Here is a 22,649-nt window from a genome sequence, read left to right on the forward strand (position 1 = left end):
AGGTAGAAACAAGTCAGTGGTCAGCTTGCTACCCATTTCCCCATTGAAATGGTTCATACCTCTAGTACAAGAAGAAAAGTCTGGTCCGGTGTGTTGCAGCCATGTTCTCAGACATATTTCTGATTTTCAGGTAGTTGATAAAACCTCTGAAAAACAGCAGCAGTCCTAAAAGGAAAAATAAATGTACAACTTAATGCATTCTTTTAGAAAGCTTCTGAAAGGGGCAAGTAATAAAATGAACACAAACACGCTATTTTATAATGGATACAAGGACATCACTCTGTCTTCAATATGAGTATGCTATATCAGTAGAAAAGCTTTACAAACCTACTCCCGATCACCTTTTAAAACTATGCTACAACTAATATAAAAAACATATTAAAACCATTCCATTTGAATTCAGTAGGAGGTCTAATAGAAGGGTGGTGTTCAAATTGCTATATAGCCACTTGAACACAGAAATCAGAAACCAAAGCAACAAAATAAAAACATAGGTTTTGTTACCTTACTTTTCCCTTCTGGAAAGTATCACTTCACTCCTCTCTCTCAGCACCTCAATAAACTAAGTTACTTATGTAATTTTTAAACGTAGGAATTGGATTATATGCATATAACTCCTACTGCTAGAATTTAAATGCACAGCTGTGGTGAAAAATTTGAATCTTCTCATTCAATCTTTCACAAGGTTACAACGCAGGTGTATTGGCATAAGGAAAAGAATTCCCATTTCCACAAGCAATCTTTATTTGACAACTAAAACTCCTCACCAACTATCTCCAGACAGACATATCATTCTCAGTGGCACCTGCACAACTAATAGTTTGAGGCAAATTTTAAGTGAATTAATTTGAAAATTTTCACTAAAATGGAACAAATCAGTAATCAAATTAGTATAATAAAACAGCAAAATATGAGATAATTCAGTAGAGTGCTAAAACAAAATGCCTTTTGGAAGTGCAGTTAAAATGTAACCTTTGAAAAATGGACTTTGGTCTGGAATGGAAGAAAAAGAAAGTGGTTTCATGTTTAATTGAAAATTTACAACATTTGAGCAAACCATTAATCTAAAAGTCCTGATTTACTTTCAATCCTGAAATTATGGCTCCTCTGCAAAACTCATATCAATATTAATAAAAATTGTTAAAGTTTGAGTAGCTTGATGGAGTAGCTATAATTAATGCACTGTATAAAACAATTCAGAGAATGCCTTTTAAATTTAAAATGGTGAAATGTAGGCATTTTAGCAACTGAGATTGCAGCTCATCATACTGTTTTAATTTATTCTTGACAACATATACCACAGGCTCAAACTAACTGGTACAGAATTAAAGCTAAAATAACAAAGCACTTCTGTAGATTTCCAGGGTATCAAGTAGCTTTTAGGATCCTGCTATAAATTAAGATTAGATTCATTAAACATACATTTCTATTGGCTACATTTAAGTTTTTGCTGTGTCCGTTTATTCAATTTTCTTATTTTCAGGGTTCAGCCATCATACAAAATGTAAATCAGTGTTAATAGATGATTACAACATTAAATATTTCTGAGATTATAATTAGAATTATCACAAATATTCTTTCCTCCCTTTCTGGAGATGTTGGCTCCATGCTGAGGTATGGCTCCACAGGCATAAATCACCCTCTGGTACCCCTTCCCTTCCAAGTGGCCATTTTTCATGTGTAATCTTATTAAAACCAATTATAGAGTCCTTAGCTCAACTTCAGCTAAAATTATCATAGACCAACAGCACAGATTAAACAGCAAACTCATTCAGATAAAACCTTATTCAAGCCTACTCTGCAGTTATACTGAACATCTTACTAAATTATGCTGCAAATGTTGTTTAATCTCTGCGGGGGGCGGGAGGGGGGAGAGAAAAAAAAGTCTACCAATAGTATCTTTAAAAAGCAAAGTACTGCAGCACTTTTTGCACTCTTAAGTTTCTACAATCACAGGCAACAATTTGATATTACATTCACAGATAGGCTGAAGTCTTGTAGCACCGCATATTAGGAGCTAACATTGGAAATAGGACACAAAATATTTATTATTCCCTTAAAATGAATGGCAAAGAAGATTTTATACTGATCCAAAGCTACATGAGTGATATCACAGAACAGTTTTGATTTCTAAGACAGACATATTACAAAGTAAGTACTGAACTGCCACATACTCAGGCAATAGAGGGCTTTCTGGAATCCAACAGCTTCCGATTGGATCAGTGCAACAGCCAAAGTACCAGCCCCACTGAAGTTATGCTAAACCTGTATCAAATCTTGGTTACACAACACTTAAGAGTACTACACATGCAGGTCTACTTCCAAAGTATAAAGGCACTGGAGATAGAGAGAGAGACTGGAGAAGGCACAGGGATGATTTACATGGGTATACCAGATACGCCTGATGAAAATATTAGGAAAGGATGGACAGGCTGGATCTCAATTCTCTTGGGAAAGAAGTGATATAACGGAGGTTTTTTTCTTAATGATGAAACTTTGATAGAGTGGATACAGAGAGAATGTTGTCTCTCATGTGAAAGAGCTTAACCACAGGCCGTCAATCTAAAATAGTCATCAAGAAACCCTATAGGAAATTCAGAAGAAACTCCTTCATCCAATGAGTAGGAATGTGAAACTCGTGAACAAGGAGTGCTGAACCTGTGATGCATTTACGGGAAAGCAGGACAAGCATATGAGGGAGAAGGAAAGAAGAGTTTGTCAATTATTTTTTCCCTTTCTACCTCAACTGTAGTATTATTCTTTTTAAGCTCATCCACTCCTATTGTTATCTTCTTCAGTAAAATCTGAAGCTAAGTAGGTATTAAATGCTACTGCCATACATCCTTCATTATCCAGAAGTTTATCTTGCTCATCCTTTAGCAGCCCTAACACTACCTTAATTTTCCTTTTTAAAAAAATTTGAACACGATTTCTCTTTGTATTCCTTGATGATATGATTTCATAATTTCTCTTTGCCTTCCTGATGGGGGTTTTGATTCAAGTTCTCCCCTAAATTCTTCTTTTTCCCCTGTTGTCTTCCTCTCTTTTGGCACTTTTTACATGTCGTTTTCTTAATGATTCAAATGTTCCTTTAGTTCTTTATTCACCCATAGTGCCACATAATTAGCTTGCTAATTGTTTTTGGTTTTTAATGGAGTATCTTGCTCTTGAATTCTATTGATCATCTGTCTCTTTGACTTTCAAGATTTTCTCCAGGATTACCTTCTTTAGTTCCTTCATAATTTGCTTTTATCCCAACGATTAACTCAGTTTGTGTCCTATTATGTTATTCTAGACATAAGCCTTGTTATGATCACTACTAGTAAGGTGCTCCTATCTCCTACTCTTTCTTCTCTCATCTGTTTTTGCTGTTTGCCCATGACAAGATCCAGCAGTGATTCTTTTCATGTTGTACTTTATATGTACTGAGTGAGGAAGGAGACCTGTATACACTGTAAAAACTCAGTTTCCATTTCTCCTTTCACTGGTCCTTCCTGCCAGTTTACCTGGGGGCTAGTTGAAATCTCCCAGGATCATTATTCTGTACCTGTTAATCATCTCAAACTTACATACATTTTTCTTCCTCCAATTCCCTTCCCACTAATTGGTCATCTGTGGAATGCCCGTATCAGAGTGATGGGTCCCTTTTATTTATTAATCCAATCGATAGGGATTCTGTACCTACCGTACAGCTAGTTACACCCCTTTTTCTCCCAAAATTACACTGGCCCAAAACTTCCAATCAGGGTCAGGACCCATTTCTGACCTTGATCAACCAAAAAATACCCACTTACCTTTCTCCAAATTTTTTGGGCATTCATCCGATGGAAGATCTTTCCAAGCTCACTCAGTGCAAGAAGCCTTGGGGACATCAGCGTAGGTAATCAGTGCAGAAACCATACACCATCCCCCCGCCACCTCCCCCCCCCCCCACCCACCTTATTACAGCATTAGCTGCCATATTCTGGTAAGTAAAGAATTTAAATGTCCAAAAGCTTCTTTGAAAAGAGAAGGTAAGGGGGTAGGGTGACAGCTAGGTAGGGTGGTGAGATTGGGTCTGGTCGGGTCAGGGGCTACTCAAGCCGGGTCGGTGGGAGGAGTTGGTGGGGGGGGGGGGGGGAAGGTTATGGCGTGGTCAAGGAGGGAGTCAAGAGGGTCAGTTATATACTTACCCAGGAGTCAGATTAAGATTTTTCTGTTTAACATTTTTTGGAGGGTCCTTGTGGGTGGCAGGGGGGGCGCGGAGAGAGAGAGTGGGTGGCCAGTGAACAGAGAAATTGCCCATCGCAAGTTCAATTTTTCTGGGCAATTCCCGCTGAGTCAGTGGTTTGCAACATCCCATGGGTCCTGTAACGCATCTGGGGTGGCGGGGTTACATCCACTCTCCAACAATTTGGAGACTGGAAGATTCTGGGCCACTATCTTTCATTAGTACAGCCAAGCCATCTCCCCCATCTTCTGTCCCCTGCATTCATAAATATCTGGAAATATTTAGTTGCCAATAAAGTTCTCTACATAGCCAGGTTTCATGCATCCCTACTCTGAAAGGGCGCTCACTACAAATTATTGCCTCCAGTTTCTCCACTTTGTTTTGAAGTCTCACGAGGTCCTGGTCAGGCTGTGGAGAAGCTCTGACCCCAGTTGAGCAATGCTGCATGCACATACGTCAAATATGGAGATGTCATACTATCACATGGAAGGATGATTTTAAAGAATAAAAGGGAAATAATAAACGCATGCTAAGAAAAAGCTACTAGGAGGCCAAAATGATTAGCTCACATGCATAGCTCTTACTACAAACAAATTGAGGTTATACTCACAGGAGTTTGAATAAACTCTCAAACTCAGAACAAGCAGTCCTCTACATTTATTTCCTGAATTTTACCTTAATTGCCCAGATTTTGCCAAGGCCAGGATTGAAGTTTTGATTTGACTAAAATGGAGGTGATGACAAGCCAATTAAGGACAATCATCACTTTGAAATAATGTTTTAATATTAGTTTTCCTGTTTTCTATTGGCAAGAAAAACATTTAAAATAAAATAGTATTGAGAATATGTTGCACAATATTAATAATGATTTATAATGGCCATCATACAGGTAGTCAACATTGACGATTTGTAAAATTTATGTTCAGCAGCTGTCATTTTCAAACAGTACTCTACTTATATTCATCTTCATTTAAATTTGTTTCCTTGCTTTGAGTTGACCTTTCACCAAGTTTGTAAAATGGGTTCTACTATATTGTGATCAGTAAAGTTATACAGTTGCAGTACAGGTTATTGCGTGTTTTCAGAAATTTAGCTGAAAAAAAAAAGCACTCCTTTGCAACCAATGAGTGTAATGAAATTATAAATGCATTTGTAAAAGGAAAAGTTTATGGTTTCACTATTTATAACGTAATGGACATCTTCCCTATAGTTTTAAAACACTGCCTAGAATCTTGAAATTTGCACTATAACGGTAACAATGTCACAACTATAAATTTTCAAAATTTGTCTCAAGCATTTAATTTGCTTGATTTTTCCATCAAATTTAATTCTTTAGTTTATTTCACTCCCCAATACACACATGCCTGAAGAAATTGAATCAATTGAATTGAAGCAAGTCAAATCCAGCCTATTACCTAATCCTATTTGGCTCAAGCAGCTCCAGCATTTGGTTCCCCACCATCAGAAACATCTGATCAAAAATGGGTTTGTAATAGGCTTCATCAGCAGGGGCTCACTGTAGTGACATTCAACTCCTGCTTCCAGCATCTTGCTCTCCTCCTCCTGTCAGGACCTGCAGTGTCATGAATATCCAAGGCAGGTCCCTACTGAAGGAAGTGAACAGTCGGGCGTGGGAATTGCATGTCAATCCATTGTACTCCTGACAATGTTTGCAAGTGCCCCTAAAGTTTCTTTAAGCTTCCCACAAACCCACTGACAGATTAACTTTTTTCAGCAGTGAAGATTTTTCATGAATGTTTACCTTACTTCACAGAATCATACAGCATATCACTTATATGCTGGATCTGTGATGAAGAACTGCCCAATTAATCCCATTTCTCTCCTCTTTTTCTACCTCAATCTAATGTAGCTTCCTTGAAGACTGAGGGCTGCTTATGCCATGGTATCACTACGGAGCAAGGCAGGCTACCTCAGTCAGTACAGGGATTGAGGACATTAATATATATCAGAAGAAGCAATAAAACTAATATTGACACTTGGGGGACACAAATGTATACTGCTCTTTGGCCTGAAAACCAACTATTCATCACTACTCCCTGCCTTCTGTCTCTTAGCTAATTACATATCCAAGCTACCACTGTCTTTTTAATCCCATTAATTTTGCTCACAAGTCTACAATGTGGTACTTTATTCACATCTTTTGAAAGTCCATATACACACACACACACAAAAAAATGCATGATCCACATCAACCCTCTCTGTTACTTGGTTGAGAAATTCAGATCAAATTTGTCAGAATAATCTAACAAGTCCTTATTAACCCATGATAAATCAAATTTTTGTCCCAGGTTATAGTCTCAAAAGTTTCCCCATCACTGGCATTAGCTTGACTGCCCTGTATTTGCTAGGTTTATTTGTCTCCCCTTTTTGATCAGGGATCCTCTGGCACCACTCCCACATCGAGAGAGATTGAAAAATAGTGGCGAAGCCTTAACTATTTCCATTCTTACATCCTTCAGCAACCTAAAGCACATCCAATCCAGACCAGATGCCCTTACAATTTTCAGTGCTGCTCAAAGCTACTTGTTTGTACTCTTTATTGGATGTCAGAGCAGCAGGATAACTCACCTTGGCGGGCTGATTTGAGGTTGCTAGCATCCTTTCTGTACAGTCAAACACCAACCAAGGGATCTTCGTATCCTTGCCCCAGCATTAGGTAGCATTGCTGCCACCTTCGCCGCTGGTAAAATTGCAATGGTGGCAGGGACAGGTGGATGGGCGGCAAGTATGCCGACCGCTAGATTTAACATGCCCCCCTGGTTTCAAACTCACCAGCAGAACATGTTACAGTGTAAATGCACATTTAATTAATGTTAGGTGACTCATTAATTGCATGACAAGTATCCTGAATGCTCCAAAAAGTTTGGATATACCTGCTTTCAAGGATTTTAAAGTGAAAAATAAAGCAGTTCCAGGTGACCAGGCAACTTCAACTAGTTAGGAGCTTTTGTGTAGTCCACTGTCCTCCCATTTATGGTTCTAAGCAGATCTTGTATTTTATTTACATTAAAGTTCTTCTACTTTATAAAAGGTGGTTACTTGAGGCAAAACAAATAATGTTAACTATAGTCTTAAGTTAAAAGACAAAGAATTTGCATTTATATAGCATCTTTTACACTCGCAGGACATCTCAAAATGCTTTACAGTTATTAAATTACAGAAAATAATAAATTACAGAAAAGAACAGGGAAACAATGCTAGCAAGCATGGGATTTAAAGATCCCAGTCACAAGGAGCATTTGGTAAAATCTGATGATTACATCAACTGAAGTATTCAGAGACAGCTAATGGAAAAACAAGGACAAATCCTTTTTTTTTTTAAATTACACAATCCCTCAGATTATCCTAAGCAGAACGGAAATGGGCAAAGTATTTTTTTTAAATTACTGTACACTGACATGTCAACCAAAAAAACCTACAGATTTTGGCAATCTACAAAAACAACGGGAAATGTAATGAGGTGCCCGCATGATATACTAACCTTTTTAGTCCTTTCAGATGACAACACACCAGCTATGCATTTTCAGCATCAGGTGTTTTTATTTTTGCTCTCACATATCATTGCCAAACCAATTTATAAGTGGATAGTCTAGTTATCAATTTGGCACAAGTGTCATCTGCAAAAAAAATGTCTACTAAATACAACAAGTGAAAAAGTGGCAATAGAAATACTCGATTCAGAAGCATGGGGGCTGAGCAATGTCATAGTGGGGAATGTTGTCACAGGCTGAGGAAAAAACAAGTTGTCCTGACACATGCTCTGATCCTTTTATACAATGGGGGAGAGACTACCACATTGATTGGTGTCACCAAATTTCAGTGTGCATTGGCATCGTTCACTCTATGACTTCTTCAAAACACTGATTTGCCTGGCTCCTCTCCCGTGTGGACGATTACAAATGACAAGAATATGTGCTTACTGCCCAAGTGATCTCAATTACTTATTTTAGATTTGATACATATAAACACACACTTTGTTGCAACTTAATTCTTCAGTTTCATGTTTCCTACTTAGAAGAAGGCGGCAAGAATTTCAGTGATATGCAGCGATCTGAAAACATCTGCTTTCATTTAATAATTTTAATTGCATTCAGATTTCCAGCATCTGCAGATTTATTTTTATTTGTTTTCTTATAGCAACTCTTGCAAAAGAAAACAGAAAAAGGAACAGCGGTGTTATGCAAACTCAATTTCCATTTCCTTAACGCTTTGCACCATCATCATGTTCATGTCTGCTTCAGCGATTTACCCACAGATCTAGGGAAAGGTTTTTTTTTAAACTATGAAGTTGTTGATTTTCTACGCCCTGCGGCGGGCGCGAGCCTGGCCCATCCGGACACGAATTAGCGTAAGATGACATTGCCAAGCTTTCCGACATCATCACGCACATGCGCAATATCTCACTCGGTGGGCTCACACGGCAATTGGAAGTGCGCCCACTGACAATTAAGCCCATTAAGAAGGCAACTGAAAGCGATTTTTCATGGCTCGTCTACTTTGCGGACGGGCCAATTGGCCAGGAGGTCTTTACATTTTCGCTCAAACCTTGATCCAGGGTGGGATGAAATCACCTTGGGAAATAAAGTAAAAAGAGATATCTGGGGACTGTTTTTCTTTAATGAGGTATGCTTTCAGGTGATTGATGGTGCTGCATGGACATATTTTGCAGCATTTTTGTTTTGTTTATTCTGTGGAGGTCTGCAGCTCCCTGAAGCAGCTGTCTGCCTTCAGGGAGCTCAGTGGAAGTGCTCACTAGTACCCATGATGACATCGGCATCTGCCCTCTTCCCGCTCCCACCTTTCTCTGTGTGCGTTTCATGCTGGTTGGCCATTAATCGGCCAGCCGGTGTAAAATTGCGGTGGGAGGCTGATCGTGGTTAGGGGCCCATTTCCCATCCACTCCTGGGCCGGCCGATCGCGCGCACCCGACGAGTGAAAAATTCAGGTAATATATTAACAAGAATAAATACACAAAAATACATCAAGAAAATATACCTCAACTGTTTAGGATGTCATCTGATCATCTATTTGCACCTCACTCTATAGTCCTCTTAACATTATAATCATGAAAAGCCCCAAAAATTACTGTTATACAGAAAAGCTTAAATATTTAATATGAATAGTGATAGAAAATTCAAATTAACTCTATAATCAGAAAAGCTCAAAGGAGTGTATATCATTTTGGCTGGGATTTAAAACAAGCATTTCTTTTTAATCACATGGTACCCTTAGGACAGGAAATAATACCAATCCATTTGACTATAATGGGAGCATGCTGTCTACGCATGGTGAGCAGCTCCCTTTCTGCTGGGAGACCAACATGATAAGCCTCCAACAGGTTGTGTGCAATTAAAAATTTGCAATTTCTCCTCAAATACACTCAAAATACATTGAAGATATTTCTTTTCCCATCCCATCGCCAAACAATATTGAATAAAATTATTTTTTAAAAATACAAAGGTAAATAGATTGTGATTAATCTGAACTACAATACTGTTTTTATCTCTGTGTTTAAATGACTGCCACTTCTCTTCAAGAAATGCCTACCTTGAAGAAGTATTGCTCTTCTCTCTGACAGGGTTTCCATATCTCTCTTTTGCCTTGTTCACCTTCATTGCTTTCCATTTCTCCCCTGGTGTTTGACAAGGTGTTTACTAAAACCCGCTTTCACAGCCATATTTCCTTTCTCGGTGACTGTCTCCGTCTCCGACTTACCCCACGTGGATTTCAACTGAAATTCCATCCCTCATGTTTCGAACCCACCCAGGATTACAGGTATCTCCGGGACATAAAACGTTTCTCGGTCTGCTGTTCCCGTCGCATTCTGAGATCCACACTCAGTGCCATGCGCCGCCATATGAACACACTCGACCTCTCCCTCCAACAGCACCGCCGCACCCTTTTTCAAAGCTGTGCGTGCCCCCAGTTTCATTTTATTCTTCATCTCATCTGACGCCTCAACAAGAAACTTTTTCTCTTTCTCTCAAGTGCTAAGGAACGCAAGCTCCAACAACTCATCGACACCAACACCCATCTAGGACCCTCCACCCCTGCCTGTCCCTCCGTCCCCACCCCATCTTCCAATCCCAGCCCCGGCCGTGTATTCACTATACCCCCTGACCTTCTCCTGTCCGACGCTGAACGTTCAGTGCTCAGCAAATGACTTAGTTTCATACCCTTACGCCCTCATCTCAATGAATTTCGGGCTCGGCACGATGCTGAACTCCTCTTCCGCCGTCTTCGTCTCCGTGCTCACTTCTTTGGGCAGGAGTCCTCTCCCCGTTCAACGGATCCTTTTACCCACCTCCAATATTCTCCCTCCACCTGGACCCCTCCCTCCGGATTCTTGCCTTCTCTTGATCTTTTCATTGAGAACTGTTGGCGTGACATTAGTCGTCTCAATTTCTCTGCCTCTCTCACCCATTCTAATCTGTCTCTCTCTGAACTTACTGCACTCCATTCTCTCAGGTCCAACCCCAACATTGTCATCAAACCCGCTGACAAGGGTGGTGCTGTTGTTGTCTGGCGCACTGACCTCTACCTCGCGGAGGCTGAGCGTCAACTCGCAGACACTTCCTCCTACCTCTCCCTGGACCATGACCCCACCACTGAACATCAAGCCATTGTTTCCAGGACTGTCACTGACCTCATCTCCTCTGGAGATATTCCTCCCACAGCTTCCAACCTGATAGTCGCCCAACCTCAGACGGCCCGCTTCTACCTCCTACCCAAAATCCACAAACGGAACTGTCCCGGCAGACCGATCGTGTCAGCCTGTTCCTGCCCCACGGAACTCATTTCTCGTTATCTTAACTCCCTTCTCTCTCCCCTTGTCCAGTCCCTTCCCACCTACATCCGTGATTCCTCTGACACCTTACGTCACATCAACAATTTCCAGTTCCCTGGCCCCAACCGCCTCCTCTTCACCATGGATGTCCAATCCTTCTACACCTCCATCTCCCACCAGGATGTTCTGAGGGCCCTTAGCTTCTTCCTCGCACAGAGGCCCGAACAATCTCCATCCACCACTACCCTCCTCCGTCTAGCTGAACTTGTTCTCACACTGAACAATTTCTCCTTTAACTCCTCTCACTTCCTCCAAATAAAAGGTGTGGCTATGGGTACCCGCATGGGCCCCAGCTATACGTGTCTCTTTATGGGGTATGTGGAACATTCCTTGTTCCAGTCCTACTCCGGCCCCCTCCCACAACTCTTTCTCCGGTACATCGATGATTACTTCGATGCTGCTTCATGCTCTCGTCGGGACCTGGAAAAATTTAATAATTTTGCTTCCAATCTCCACCCCTCCATCATTTTCACATGGTCCATCTCTGACACTTCCCTTCCCTTCCTTGACCTCTCTGTCTCAATTTCTGGTGATAGACTGTCCACTAATATCCATTACAAGCCTACCGACTCCCACAGCTACCTCGACTACAGCTCCTCACACCCCGCTTCCTGTAAGGGCTCCATCCCATTCTCTCAGTTCCTTCGCCTCCGTTGCATCTGTTCTGATGATGCTACCTTCAAAAACAGTTCCTCTGACATGTCCTCCTTCTTCCCTAACCGAGGTTTTCCACCCACGGTCGTTGACAGGGCCCTCAACCGTGTCCGGCCCATCTCCCACGCATCCGCCCTCACGCCTTCTCCTCCCTCCCAGAAACGTGATAGGGTCCCCCTTGTCCTCACTTATCACCCCACCAGCCTCCGCATTCAAAGGATCATCCTCCTCCATTTCCGCCAACTCCAGCATGATGCCACCACCAAACACATCTTCCCTTCACCCCCCCGGCGGCATTCCGTAGGGATCATTCCCTCCGAGACACCCTGGTCCACTCCTCCATCACCCCCTACTCCTCAACCCACACCTACGGCACCTCCCCATGCATACGCAAAAGATGCAACACCTGCCCCTTCATTTCCTCTCTCCTCACCGTCCAAGGGTCCAAACACTCCTTTCAAGTGAAGCAGCATTTCACTTGCATTTCCCCCAACTTAGTCTACTGCATTCGTTGCTCCCAATGCAGTCTCCTCTACATTGGAGAGACCAAACGCAAACTGGGCGACCGCTTTGCAAAACACCTGCGGTCTGTCCGCAAGAATGACCCAAACCTCCCTGTCGCTTGCCATTTTAACACTCCACCCTGCTCTCTTGCCCACATGTCTGTCCTTGGCTTGCTGCATTGTTCCAGTGAAGCCCAACGCAAACTGGAGGAACAGCACCTCATCTTCCGACTAGGCACTTTACAGCCTTCTGGACTGAATATTGAATTCAACAACTTTAGATCTTGAACTCCCTCCTCCATCCCCACCCCCTTTCCGTTTCTTCCCCCTCCCTTTTGTTTTTTCCAATAATTTATATAGATATTTCTTTTCCCACCTATTTCCATTATTTTTAAATCTATACCTTTTATGCCCTATTAGTCTTATTTCATCCCACCCCCACTAGAGCTGTACCTTGTGTGTCCTGCCATCCATTCTTAATTAGCACATTCTCTTAGATATCACCACCTTCAACACCTCTTTGTTCTTTTGTCTGTGACATCTTTTGATTATCTGCTCCTATCACTGCTTGCTTGTCCCTACAACCACCCCTCCCCCACTTCTCTACCCCCACCCCCCCCCACCTTAAACCAGCTTATATTTCACCCCTCTCCTAATATTACTCAGTTCTGTTGAAGGGTCATGAGGACTGGAAACGTCAACTTTGTTCTTCTCCGCCGATGCTGCCAGACCTGCTGAGTTTTTCCAGGTAATTCTGTTTTTTGTTTTGGATTTCCAGCATCCGCAGTTTTTTGTTTTTATTACAATACTAATTTAATGTTTGACAATTAAATGTGTTCGCTTACGTACAACATAGAGGCTATCATCCGTTTATTTTCGTCTATTCCCAAACAATATTATAGTATTACTTGATCAATTTGCAACTTTGTAAATAACATTAAAACTATGTTTGGTAAACATGTTAGAATTATTTTAAGAAGTGTAGCACTTGAAAGGTCTATACAAGCCAGAAAGTGGAAAACTGCATCAACTAGCCTGTGTCAGCAGTCAGGCATTTGGTACATTTCAAAAGATGGAATCCTGCCACCCTTTCCAAAATGCAATACTGTTCTGACATGTTAGGCTTCTTCTGGACTTTCAAATAAAAACAGATAATAATCACTAAACACAGGCAAGTTTGGACTGCCAACAGTAGCTGGAATTATAACTAAAATGGACGCTACCATTCTCGAGTTAAGGACCATGAAACAGGCACTTTTAAAAAAGTAATTAAATGCCCATTATTAATTAATTAACTGGAATAAATTATTACTTCAAGCCACTCTATAATGCACGTCTACACAAAACTTCAATTATACTATGTCTATTTTCATAACAAAGCTCAAGAAATCCTCTTGTGAATGATGGGGAGGGACTAAAAAAACTTCAATGTTCAAGCATAAATACCTCTACAATAACACCCAATGTCAGACTAATTTTTCCCCCACATAAAAACACAGAAGTTCCTACCCTTACAATAATTCAGATCCAATAAACACGCAACATATTTTCAACTTATGCATTTGTACCAAGTGGAATGAGGCTTGTTGAAAATATACCAAGCAGATGAATGATTTAAAATGTGCAGTTAAGAAAAAAAAGCCACATCTTTCAAAAAAGACTTTTAGTTACGAGCATATTGAGTGTGAAAAAAAAAATCAGCTCACCAAGAACAAGGAATATCCACCAAAGCCAATACTGACCGTTGAAATAGCCATTGAAATAATCAGAAAACTGAAAAAGAAAAAAAAGATTATTTTGTAATCACACAGACAATACTGAAGATTTTTTCCATCTTTTGTAATAAGTTACAGCATAAAGTTTGAAACAGACATAATACTGTAATTTTGAAAATTTTCAATTTCATGGTTTTGGTGGCATGTTGCATGCTAAGACTGTGCAATGAGCTTTCATTTGGCTTCATCATGTGAAGAAAAAAATTGCTTTGCACTTTTTGCTACCATAGGAAAAGATATAGCAAATTCAAAGAGAACAGGCTTTGAAATAACAGTAAGCATAAAAAGAAAGCAGAACAATGGCCTGAAACAAGATTTCACTACTTTGGACAAATTTAGAGCATTGCATCTAAACACTATACAAAACCTGTATCTGTAAATAGAGTATAGCTAAAACATGATCCTAAGATTTTTCCAACAAGAGTTTTATATTTGACATTATACCTCCCCTTAAATAAGAGGTCATAAAATGAAATTTTATCTATGTTTACTTTGTCAGTGCTTATTCAATGAATTTCAAACCAGAGGTGACTAGCTACAATAAACGTACTCCAAAGATGTTATAAAAACAATCCACTCAGGTAAAATTTTGTTCATGGGTGCAAATGTTCCTCAGCCAACACATTTTGTAAAAGTGCAGACACGCTGCCCTCAGCTTTTTGTCAAATTACTTCTATGCACAGAAATTCAGTGTACTCGCAATTTTCCAGTATGAACTGGCTGGCTGCATGGGACTTGGAAAATTTATCCTATATAATGCTACCATAAGGTCATCGGTCTGTTACTTCTTTTGTTTTGTTATTGAATGAACAGTCAGCCAGCTTTCTTGCTTTACATTGTTGTTACTGCTTGCACAATGCTACAATACAGCCACGAACAAAATCAAACCACTGATACAAGAATACAGCATCCCACTGATCTAGATATTAATACCACATCCATATTAGTTTAATCGTATCAGAGTGGGATGTTACAATGACCTCCTGAAAGAAGAGTTTTTGACCTTAAGCGCCCCTGCTGCTAATCACTGCTAAGGATACCAGTGCCATAAAGGCCTCAAACTCATTAGAGTCTTTTACTTTTCAAACTAGCCACTTCAGCATTCAGTTCCCAACAGATTTCAACATGGCTAAATGAACCTGAAAACTGAATTTCAGCTTTTCCTGTTAATGGTTATGCTATGATGATTTGACTCTGCATGATGTGAGAAATCTTAAGGCAGCTGGAGCACAGGGTTGTTATGGAATAGAGAACAGGTACTGCGCCTTCCTAGAAACCAGATTGCATGCAACATTGATCAAAAGGTTAATCAGATACCCCACTGTGCTTACCATTCAACACAAATCAAAGATCTTTAACAGACGGGTGCACCTATTTTCCTATTTTGGGGAGCCTTACCCGCAGTGTTAAATTCCTGCACCCAAATGGGGAGCCCCGAGGAGTCCGAGACTCTATCAAGATGTAGATGGCACTGCGCTATCAGCCTGCACAGGTTAGTCCTCCAATTTCAAGTAATTGGGTTGGATCATGGGAGCCTGGAGAAGAAAGGGTTGGGGCTCAGAGTCTGTGATCGAGGATCAGTGAAGAGTCAGGTTGGAAGACCACAGATGTCGGGAGTACAGTTAGGGTGGTCAGGAGTGCTGTCAGGTATCAAATACAAAGATTGCAGCCCTTAGAAGGGCTGTTGGGCAGAGTGGGGCTAAGAGGTTGGGGTCAAGGCTGGGGGTGAGGGAGAATTGTCGGAGTCAGGTTTGAGGTCAGAGACCTTAGGACCAGGAGTGTAGTGATTATGGTAAGTACTTTCCATTTTTTATTAAAGTGATGCTTAGCATTGGTTTTGTGGAGGCAAATCAGCACTGGCGCTTGCCGCCTCAGGGCAAATGAAAGGTCCTTTATTTGCATAAGTAATGGGACAAATGCTGCTTCAGATATGGGTAAAGGATACTTCTTTGGTTCCTTTATCAAGATGGCATCCGGCACGATTCATGGCAGAATGTACACTCGCAAATCAGACATCATTTTGGTCCCCAAAAGGCACCATAACACAAACAAGAATTTGGTGTCCAAAGTGTTTTGTCAAGTTTTTGTTATATGTTCATTTACATTTTCTGCTAAGGATCCTCAAATTCCTTTAGACCTTATTTTTCTCTCCACAGGATTTTAATGGAGCAACAAGAGTTTGTCAGACTGCTTACAGTAATACATTGTTATTCTATTACAGAAGCTGCCATTTGAGTAGTGCAACATTAAAATCTCATTAAATGAAATGAGAAAGCAAACAATTACAGAAGTAAAGCAACTGTCGCTGCTGGTGAGACCCAATGGACAAATAAAGAAAGATTAAACAGTCTAAACTAGGGTCTTACTAGACTAATTTCTATTCTGCCATTGCATCTTAAAAATACAAGCAGGCCTCTTGGCATTTCATCATTCCAAATGAAACAGATGAGTAAGTCTCTTTCCAGTTGGCATAACCTCTTGAACATGTAATACTCGACATTTAAAAAACAGTCAAGTACTTTCTTTTAAGGTGTTTCCCCAGTAGCAACCTATAACGCAAATGTGCAATATATCTTTATGATCAAAATATTTCAATAATAGCTGGAATTGAACTAGATTTGTATTACATTCTGGGGAAACCACAAAAATGAACAACCTTCCTCCAAGACATATTAGATATTAGTCAGCATCGCTCCACTTGGTGCTGTGCTCCTGTGTGATGCATAAGGTCTCCAAATGCATCAGAGCATCAATCGTTTTAACTAGTACTTATACTGGAAAAAAGAACAGGATGTATGCACTCCCGACAAGACACGAGGGAATGCCTGGTTTGGAATGTGATGCATGAAATTTGTCCTCTTCAAAGGATGACAACTACACAAGGCAGGGAAATTTTTTCTCATTCAGCATCCTATGAAAACTACTGGATACTGAATTAATGGTACTTAGCACAAAGAAGAGGAAGACACTTGTCAAAGCAGCAGCAACAATAGGTACAAACGTACAATAGAAGACAGAGAGGAAACGACCAGCTGGTCTATCGAGTTTATCCCTTTCAGTCATGTTACAACTAAGCAACATGACCACATCATGACTATTTCTCCCAGCACACGAGACTAGAACTGGACACAGCATTCTAGATGAGGCCTAAACAAGGCCCATTAAAGTCTGTCAGAGACACAATAGAGCACTTGGTTTTGTTTTGGGTTATTCCAACTATACATTCCAATATCCTGTTTATTTTCACCCACTGCACTGATTATGGATTTTTTGAGACGCAAGGGAAAACTCTAGTACATGGTGAAGGTGCCCCAAGTAGCAATTTTGCAGGTACTATTAATGAACACTTTATTAAGGATGCTCAGGAAGCAGCCACAGAACAGGTATGGCAACCTTTTACAAAACGAGTGGGTTCCCTGCTGGAGAGGTAATAACAGTGGAGAATAATATTCCATTAACCACTGACAAATCTCTGCTTGATGACTAATGTGCTCATAACTTTCAGAACAATACTGGAGGAGTATACATAAAAGGCAGATGCTTTTATGATCATACACATGGTGGAAATGGCATTTAAGCTTAAATTCATGAGAGAGGGGATAAAATGAAAAATCACTTCTTTTTGTGTTAAGTAAAAATAGGACACCATCAGATTCAAACTTTTTGACAGCCAGTACTTGCATTTCACTAATCTGGCTTCCATGACAAATATTTGAATTCACAAGTTTGAAAAGAACTGAAAGGAAGAAGCTTCAAATTTACGATAAATAATTAGATGCCTAGAGTCAAAACAGGGGCCTTTCAGGACTTAATTTCCAGGTATCCTTCAGAAAGTCAGACTAAAGAATGGGTTTTAGTCTTAGGTTCACAAAACATTGCAGCTATCCAATAACATATGGTATTCCACAAAAGAAATAACTGATAATCTGAGATGAAAACTGATGCACAAACAACTTCAAATGTTACAAGTTCAGTTTAACGGGTATTTTGCATAAATAGCAAACAAAGGTCATGATAGACCATTTACTTGTATTCATCCCCTCTCAACAGGTGAGTGGATGCTGGCTTGGTGGAGCTGTGAAATACAAACTGAAAGTTTAGAGAGGTGTGCTTTGTTGTGGGGGAGTTAGATCAGGACCGGCACCGTTCAACAGAAAAAATGTCGAGGATGAGAATAGGACTTGTGCGTTGAGACAAGTTTGCTGTGTTATGGGGGAAGTGCAATCAGGTAGGCTCTATCCATGAACCGCCATTTGTAACCAGTATGAAATTACAGAGTTACCTTTGCTTTCTGCATTCTGATTTTCTATGGCAATATAATATCAGTGAAAATGTAAATAGAAACAATTGCCTCTATAGAGAAAAAGCATCTGGCCTCCCGATTTATGATCTAGATTTCAGAAGAGAAGTGCCCAGTGATGCAAAATGATGGATTAGCAAGTAACCTCATGCACACAAGATTTAGTAGGACATCTCAATGCAAATTTAGGAATCCTTCTACTACATCCCAAAGTAAAATTCCTACAGCAAGACTGCGAAAATCTACATGGTAATTACCCGAGGGCTGTAGGATGTCAAATGGGACCAACATTTCAAACCCAGCTCAGAATTATCTAGGTGGCTAATAGGAGTTCGCTTAGTAGTGTGGCACTCGTTGATACTGGCTGATGTGAACAGATGACTTGTTATTTTAACAATAACATTTGTTATCAAATTCACTGGTGCCAAAGCTTTGTCCTGTGATATGGATTGAAGAAATGGCAAAGCCTGGGTCAGTAAAATTCCTCACACAATGACCCTAGTCCACACAATTGGAGCATCCAGCCCAAGCACTTCATGCAGCACTAGGAATATCTCCATTCAGCACCGCTTGCTGCCACACCATGGTCAGATAGCCCTCAATACTGATCCCCTCAATGTAACTGAATGGGTGTACAATTCAGCGCTACAAATTAGAGAATACAGAAGCAAAAGGAATCATGAGATGGTATCCTTAGATGTGGTGTTGCCTGGAGGGGTGTTTGATAACAACTAATGAAAAGCTGCATTGGTGTCTGATACTGGCTGATATAAGGATTGTCAGAGTACCTAAAGACAGATCTGGCATAAAAGGTAGACCCTTCATGTCAGTGTGCTGCTTTCTTTTAAAAATAATTCTCCTGTTACCTTTGGGGAATATGCTACAGCCTATCAAAGCAAATACAGGTTGTGAACTTTGAGGACATGAAGTAGAATGATAGTCATAGAAGGGCAACATGCATTTCAGATAACCATCTTGGCTATCTGCGCACTGAAGGGTTTAATGCATTTCGCAACAATGCTTAACCTTTCACTAGCACTAGAAGTTGGGAATTGGTGAACTTAAACAGGATATTACTATGCTAACAGCATGTCAGTCACTGCAATTAAGTAGGTATCATCTGGAGGGAGGTCAAAGCTCATAGTGTCAAATTATGCCCAAAATTAAGCTCTAAAATCACAAAACTAAAATATAACAACATCCTCACCATATCCCAAAGTCACAGTTGCCTTACGGATCAGAAGATCTCGGGTTCAATACATGGTCCATGTTGAATGAGTTGATTTCAGTTGGGCCAGCAATTAAGGCACAACAATTAGTTCCCCATTCCTGGCCATGTTCCATTAAGTTAAGCTGAAAAGTCACTGTATATAAATTGTTGGCTGAGAAAGTTCAGGTTTGACTGTAATGCTCTCCGTAATGTAACAGCTTACTAACACTTATTATTTAGACTTGGGCATGAAAAATAGTCACTTGATCAAAGAACCAGAGACTCATGCAATCACACTTCCAACATGAGTCAGTGCTTTCATACATGTAAATGGAAGCAAAAAAAACACAAACTTTATAATAGATTTTTAAAAATCCTGGCATGATTAGCAATAGAAAATGAATGGAACTGTGGAGCTTTCAATCATAGTAAAAACATTTGAAGGATCACTACATTAATGAGAGAGTGCGACACCATGTGGAGTGTGGGATGATATCAATAACAGAATAAAGGAAGATCAGCCCTTTACATTGGATCACATTCTGAGGAAACAATGTCAACTTAACTCCAACTACATACAGCTGATGTCAAAAGACACAGGTATGCAAAACAATCATTGTATGTGTGAGAAGACGGCTGACAAATGTAAAAATCTGAATACAGTATCACTCCCATTAATAAAGTGGGAAAACACCTTCAATTAACAAGGAGGAACAAGGAATGACAGTAAGGTAATGAATGATTATATTACTGAATAAGTAATCAGTGACTATACTAATAATCCAGAAAATGAGTGTTCAAATCCCACCATGTCAGTTTGAAAATTGAGTTTAGTTTATCAAAAAAAGTTAGAAATTAAAGGCTGGCATCAGTAAAAAGTTATTGCATTGTGATTAAAAAAAAAATTAATTCACTAGTGTTCCTTATGGAAGGAAACCTGTCAACTTCACTTAGTACGGCCAGTCCTGCACCAATGTGATTGACACTTAACTACTGTGAAATGGCCCAGCGAGACACTGAGTTGTATGAAATCACTACAAGCGTTTCATCCACACCATGAGCCTGAACTAAAGAAAAGTACAAAACAACAATGTCGCAATGCAATAATATCAGAGGAGCAAAACACTCCTATGATTTCTGACAAAGTGGTAAACAATGTGGCTCTCCAATTATCTCTGTTATTTATGTACATTACTGAAATTTTGACGGTGTCTTCAACAAACCAAGACAACCTGACTGCTTTCCTCAGTTCCTTTTAAATCTCTACTCTGAATGAACATTAAATAGTAAAAAAATAGGCCACTTTTATTGCTATCACATGTGATTACTAGTGTTGATCTGCTTTATAATTGTTGTGCAATCAAATTTATTACAGTAAATTTTAATCAAGTTTATACATGCCCTGAAATGAAAATTTCAATGTTTTCCTGAACAGTGCTTATTTACTTCAGGGTACATCTTCTCCCATCATGGAGTTACACTTTATAAAAAGTGAGTAAATTTAACTGCAACTGATATTACATTCTGAAGCTTCACAGTTATTATAATCCTTAATAACTTAGAGAAAGAACACCGCCCTCACCACCTCCAAAGAAATGAATTTTGTCTCTATAACCAACTTATACTTTCCACAACACTGCCATCCATTGCTGGAATTCTGCAACTGCTGCCGCCAAATCTGGGTCTTCTGAAAATGGTGACATCTGCTGCCAGAATTCTACAGCTGCTTATGCTGCAGTAACATTAGTCCTGGACATTAGTGACCATGAATACCAAAACTTATTCTTTCTGCAGTCATTCATACTGATCCACAAATGAGTTCTACCTCCTCATTCACTCTTTCCACAATCTCTGTCATTCTATGCCTTTGGTGACAGGGTTCTCTTACTTTCCGCATTGATTCAGACACCCTACTTAGATTTTTTTTAAAGTTGTTCATGGGATGTGGGCATTGCTAGCAAAACCAGTATGCATTGTCCATCCCTAACTACCCTCCAGAAGGTGATGATAAACCGCTTTCTTGAAAAGCTGCAGTCCACATGGTGTAGGTACACCCACAGTACTGTTAGGGAGGGAGTTACAGTACTTTGGCCCAGCAACAGTGAAGGAATAGTGATATATTTCCAAGTCAGGATGGTGTGTGACTTGGAGGGCAACTTACAGGTGGTGGTGCTCCCATGTATCTGCTGCTTTTGTCCTTCTAAAATGGTAGAGGTGGTGGGTTTGGAAGGTGCTGCCTAAAAGACCCTTGGTGAGTTTCTGCAGTGCATCTTGTAGATGGTACACACTGCTGCCACTGTTCGTCAGTGGTGGAGAGAGTGAATGTTTGTGGAAGGGGTGACAATCAAGCAGGCTTTGTCCTGGATGATGTCAAACTTCAAGTATTGTTGGAGTGCACTCATCCAGGCAAGTGGAGAGTATTCCATCTCACTCCTGACTTGTGCCTTGTAGATGGTGGACAGGCTTTAGGGAGTAAGATGGTGAGTTACTCACCAGAGGATCCCTAGCCTCTAACCTGCTCTTGTAGCCACAGTATTTATGTGGCTAGTCCAGTTCAGTTTCTGGCCAATGGTAACACCCAGGATGTTGATAGTCCGATTCAGCGATGGTAATGTCGTTGAATGTCATGGGGCGATGGTTAGATTCTTTCTTGTTGGAGATGGTCATTGCCTAATGCCCATTGTGTGGCGCAAACGTAACTTGTCAGCCCAAGCCTGGATATTGTCCAGGTCTTGCTGCATTTGGACATGGACTGCTTCAGTATCTGAGGAGTCGCGAATGGTGCTGAACATTGTGCAATCATCAGCAAACATCCCCGTTTCTGACCTTATGATGGAAGGAAGGTCATTGATGAGGCAGCTGAAGATGGTTGGGCCTAGGACACTACCCAAGGAACTTCTGCAGTGATGTCCTGGAACTGAGATGGCTGACCTCCAACAAACTCCTTTGCTGTAGGTATGACTCCAACCAGCGGAGAGTTTCCCCAATTCCCATTGACTCCAGTTTTGCTCAGGCTCTTTGATGCCACACTCGGTCAAATGCTGCCTTGATTTCAAGGGCAGTGACTCTCACCTCACGTCTGAAGTTGAGCACTTTTATCCATGTTTGAGTGACCTTGACGGAACCCAA

At 40.4% G+C, this 22,649-nt stretch overlaps 1 protein-coding gene and 1 long non-coding RNA gene across 4 annotated transcripts in view; one reads left to right on the top strand and one right to left on the bottom strand.

The window, feature by feature from the left end:
* The window catches only part of LOC144683001 (uncharacterized), a 246,933-nt gene that overhangs the window by 200,633 nt on the left and 23,651 nt on the right, over positions 1-22,649 (top strand). The gene's annotated exons all lie outside the window — the stretch shown is intronic.
* Positions 1-22,649, bottom strand: part of ndfip2 (Nedd4 family interacting protein 2) — a 124,651-nt gene that overhangs the window by 33,517 nt on the left and 68,485 nt on the right. For all 3 annotated transcript variants that reach the window (XM_078545939.1, XM_078545938.1, XM_078545940.1), the window contains 2 exons: positions 13,942-14,008; positions 60-165 (listed from right to left, as the gene is read on the bottom strand). In XM_078545939.1, coding sequence (XP_078402065.1) covers positions 62-165; positions 13,942-14,008 — 171 coding nt within the window. In that variant the 3' untranslated portion in view covers positions 60-61. The remainder of the gene's footprint in view (positions 1-59; positions 166-13,941; positions 14,009-22,649) is intronic.

Source organism: Cetorhinus maximus, chromosome 7, assembly GCF_964194155.1.
Source record: "Cetorhinus maximus chromosome 7, sCetMax3.hap1.1, whole genome shotgun sequence".
NCBI classification, from domain to species: Eukaryota; Metazoa; Chordata; class Chondrichthyes; order Lamniformes; family Cetorhinidae; genus Cetorhinus; species Cetorhinus maximus.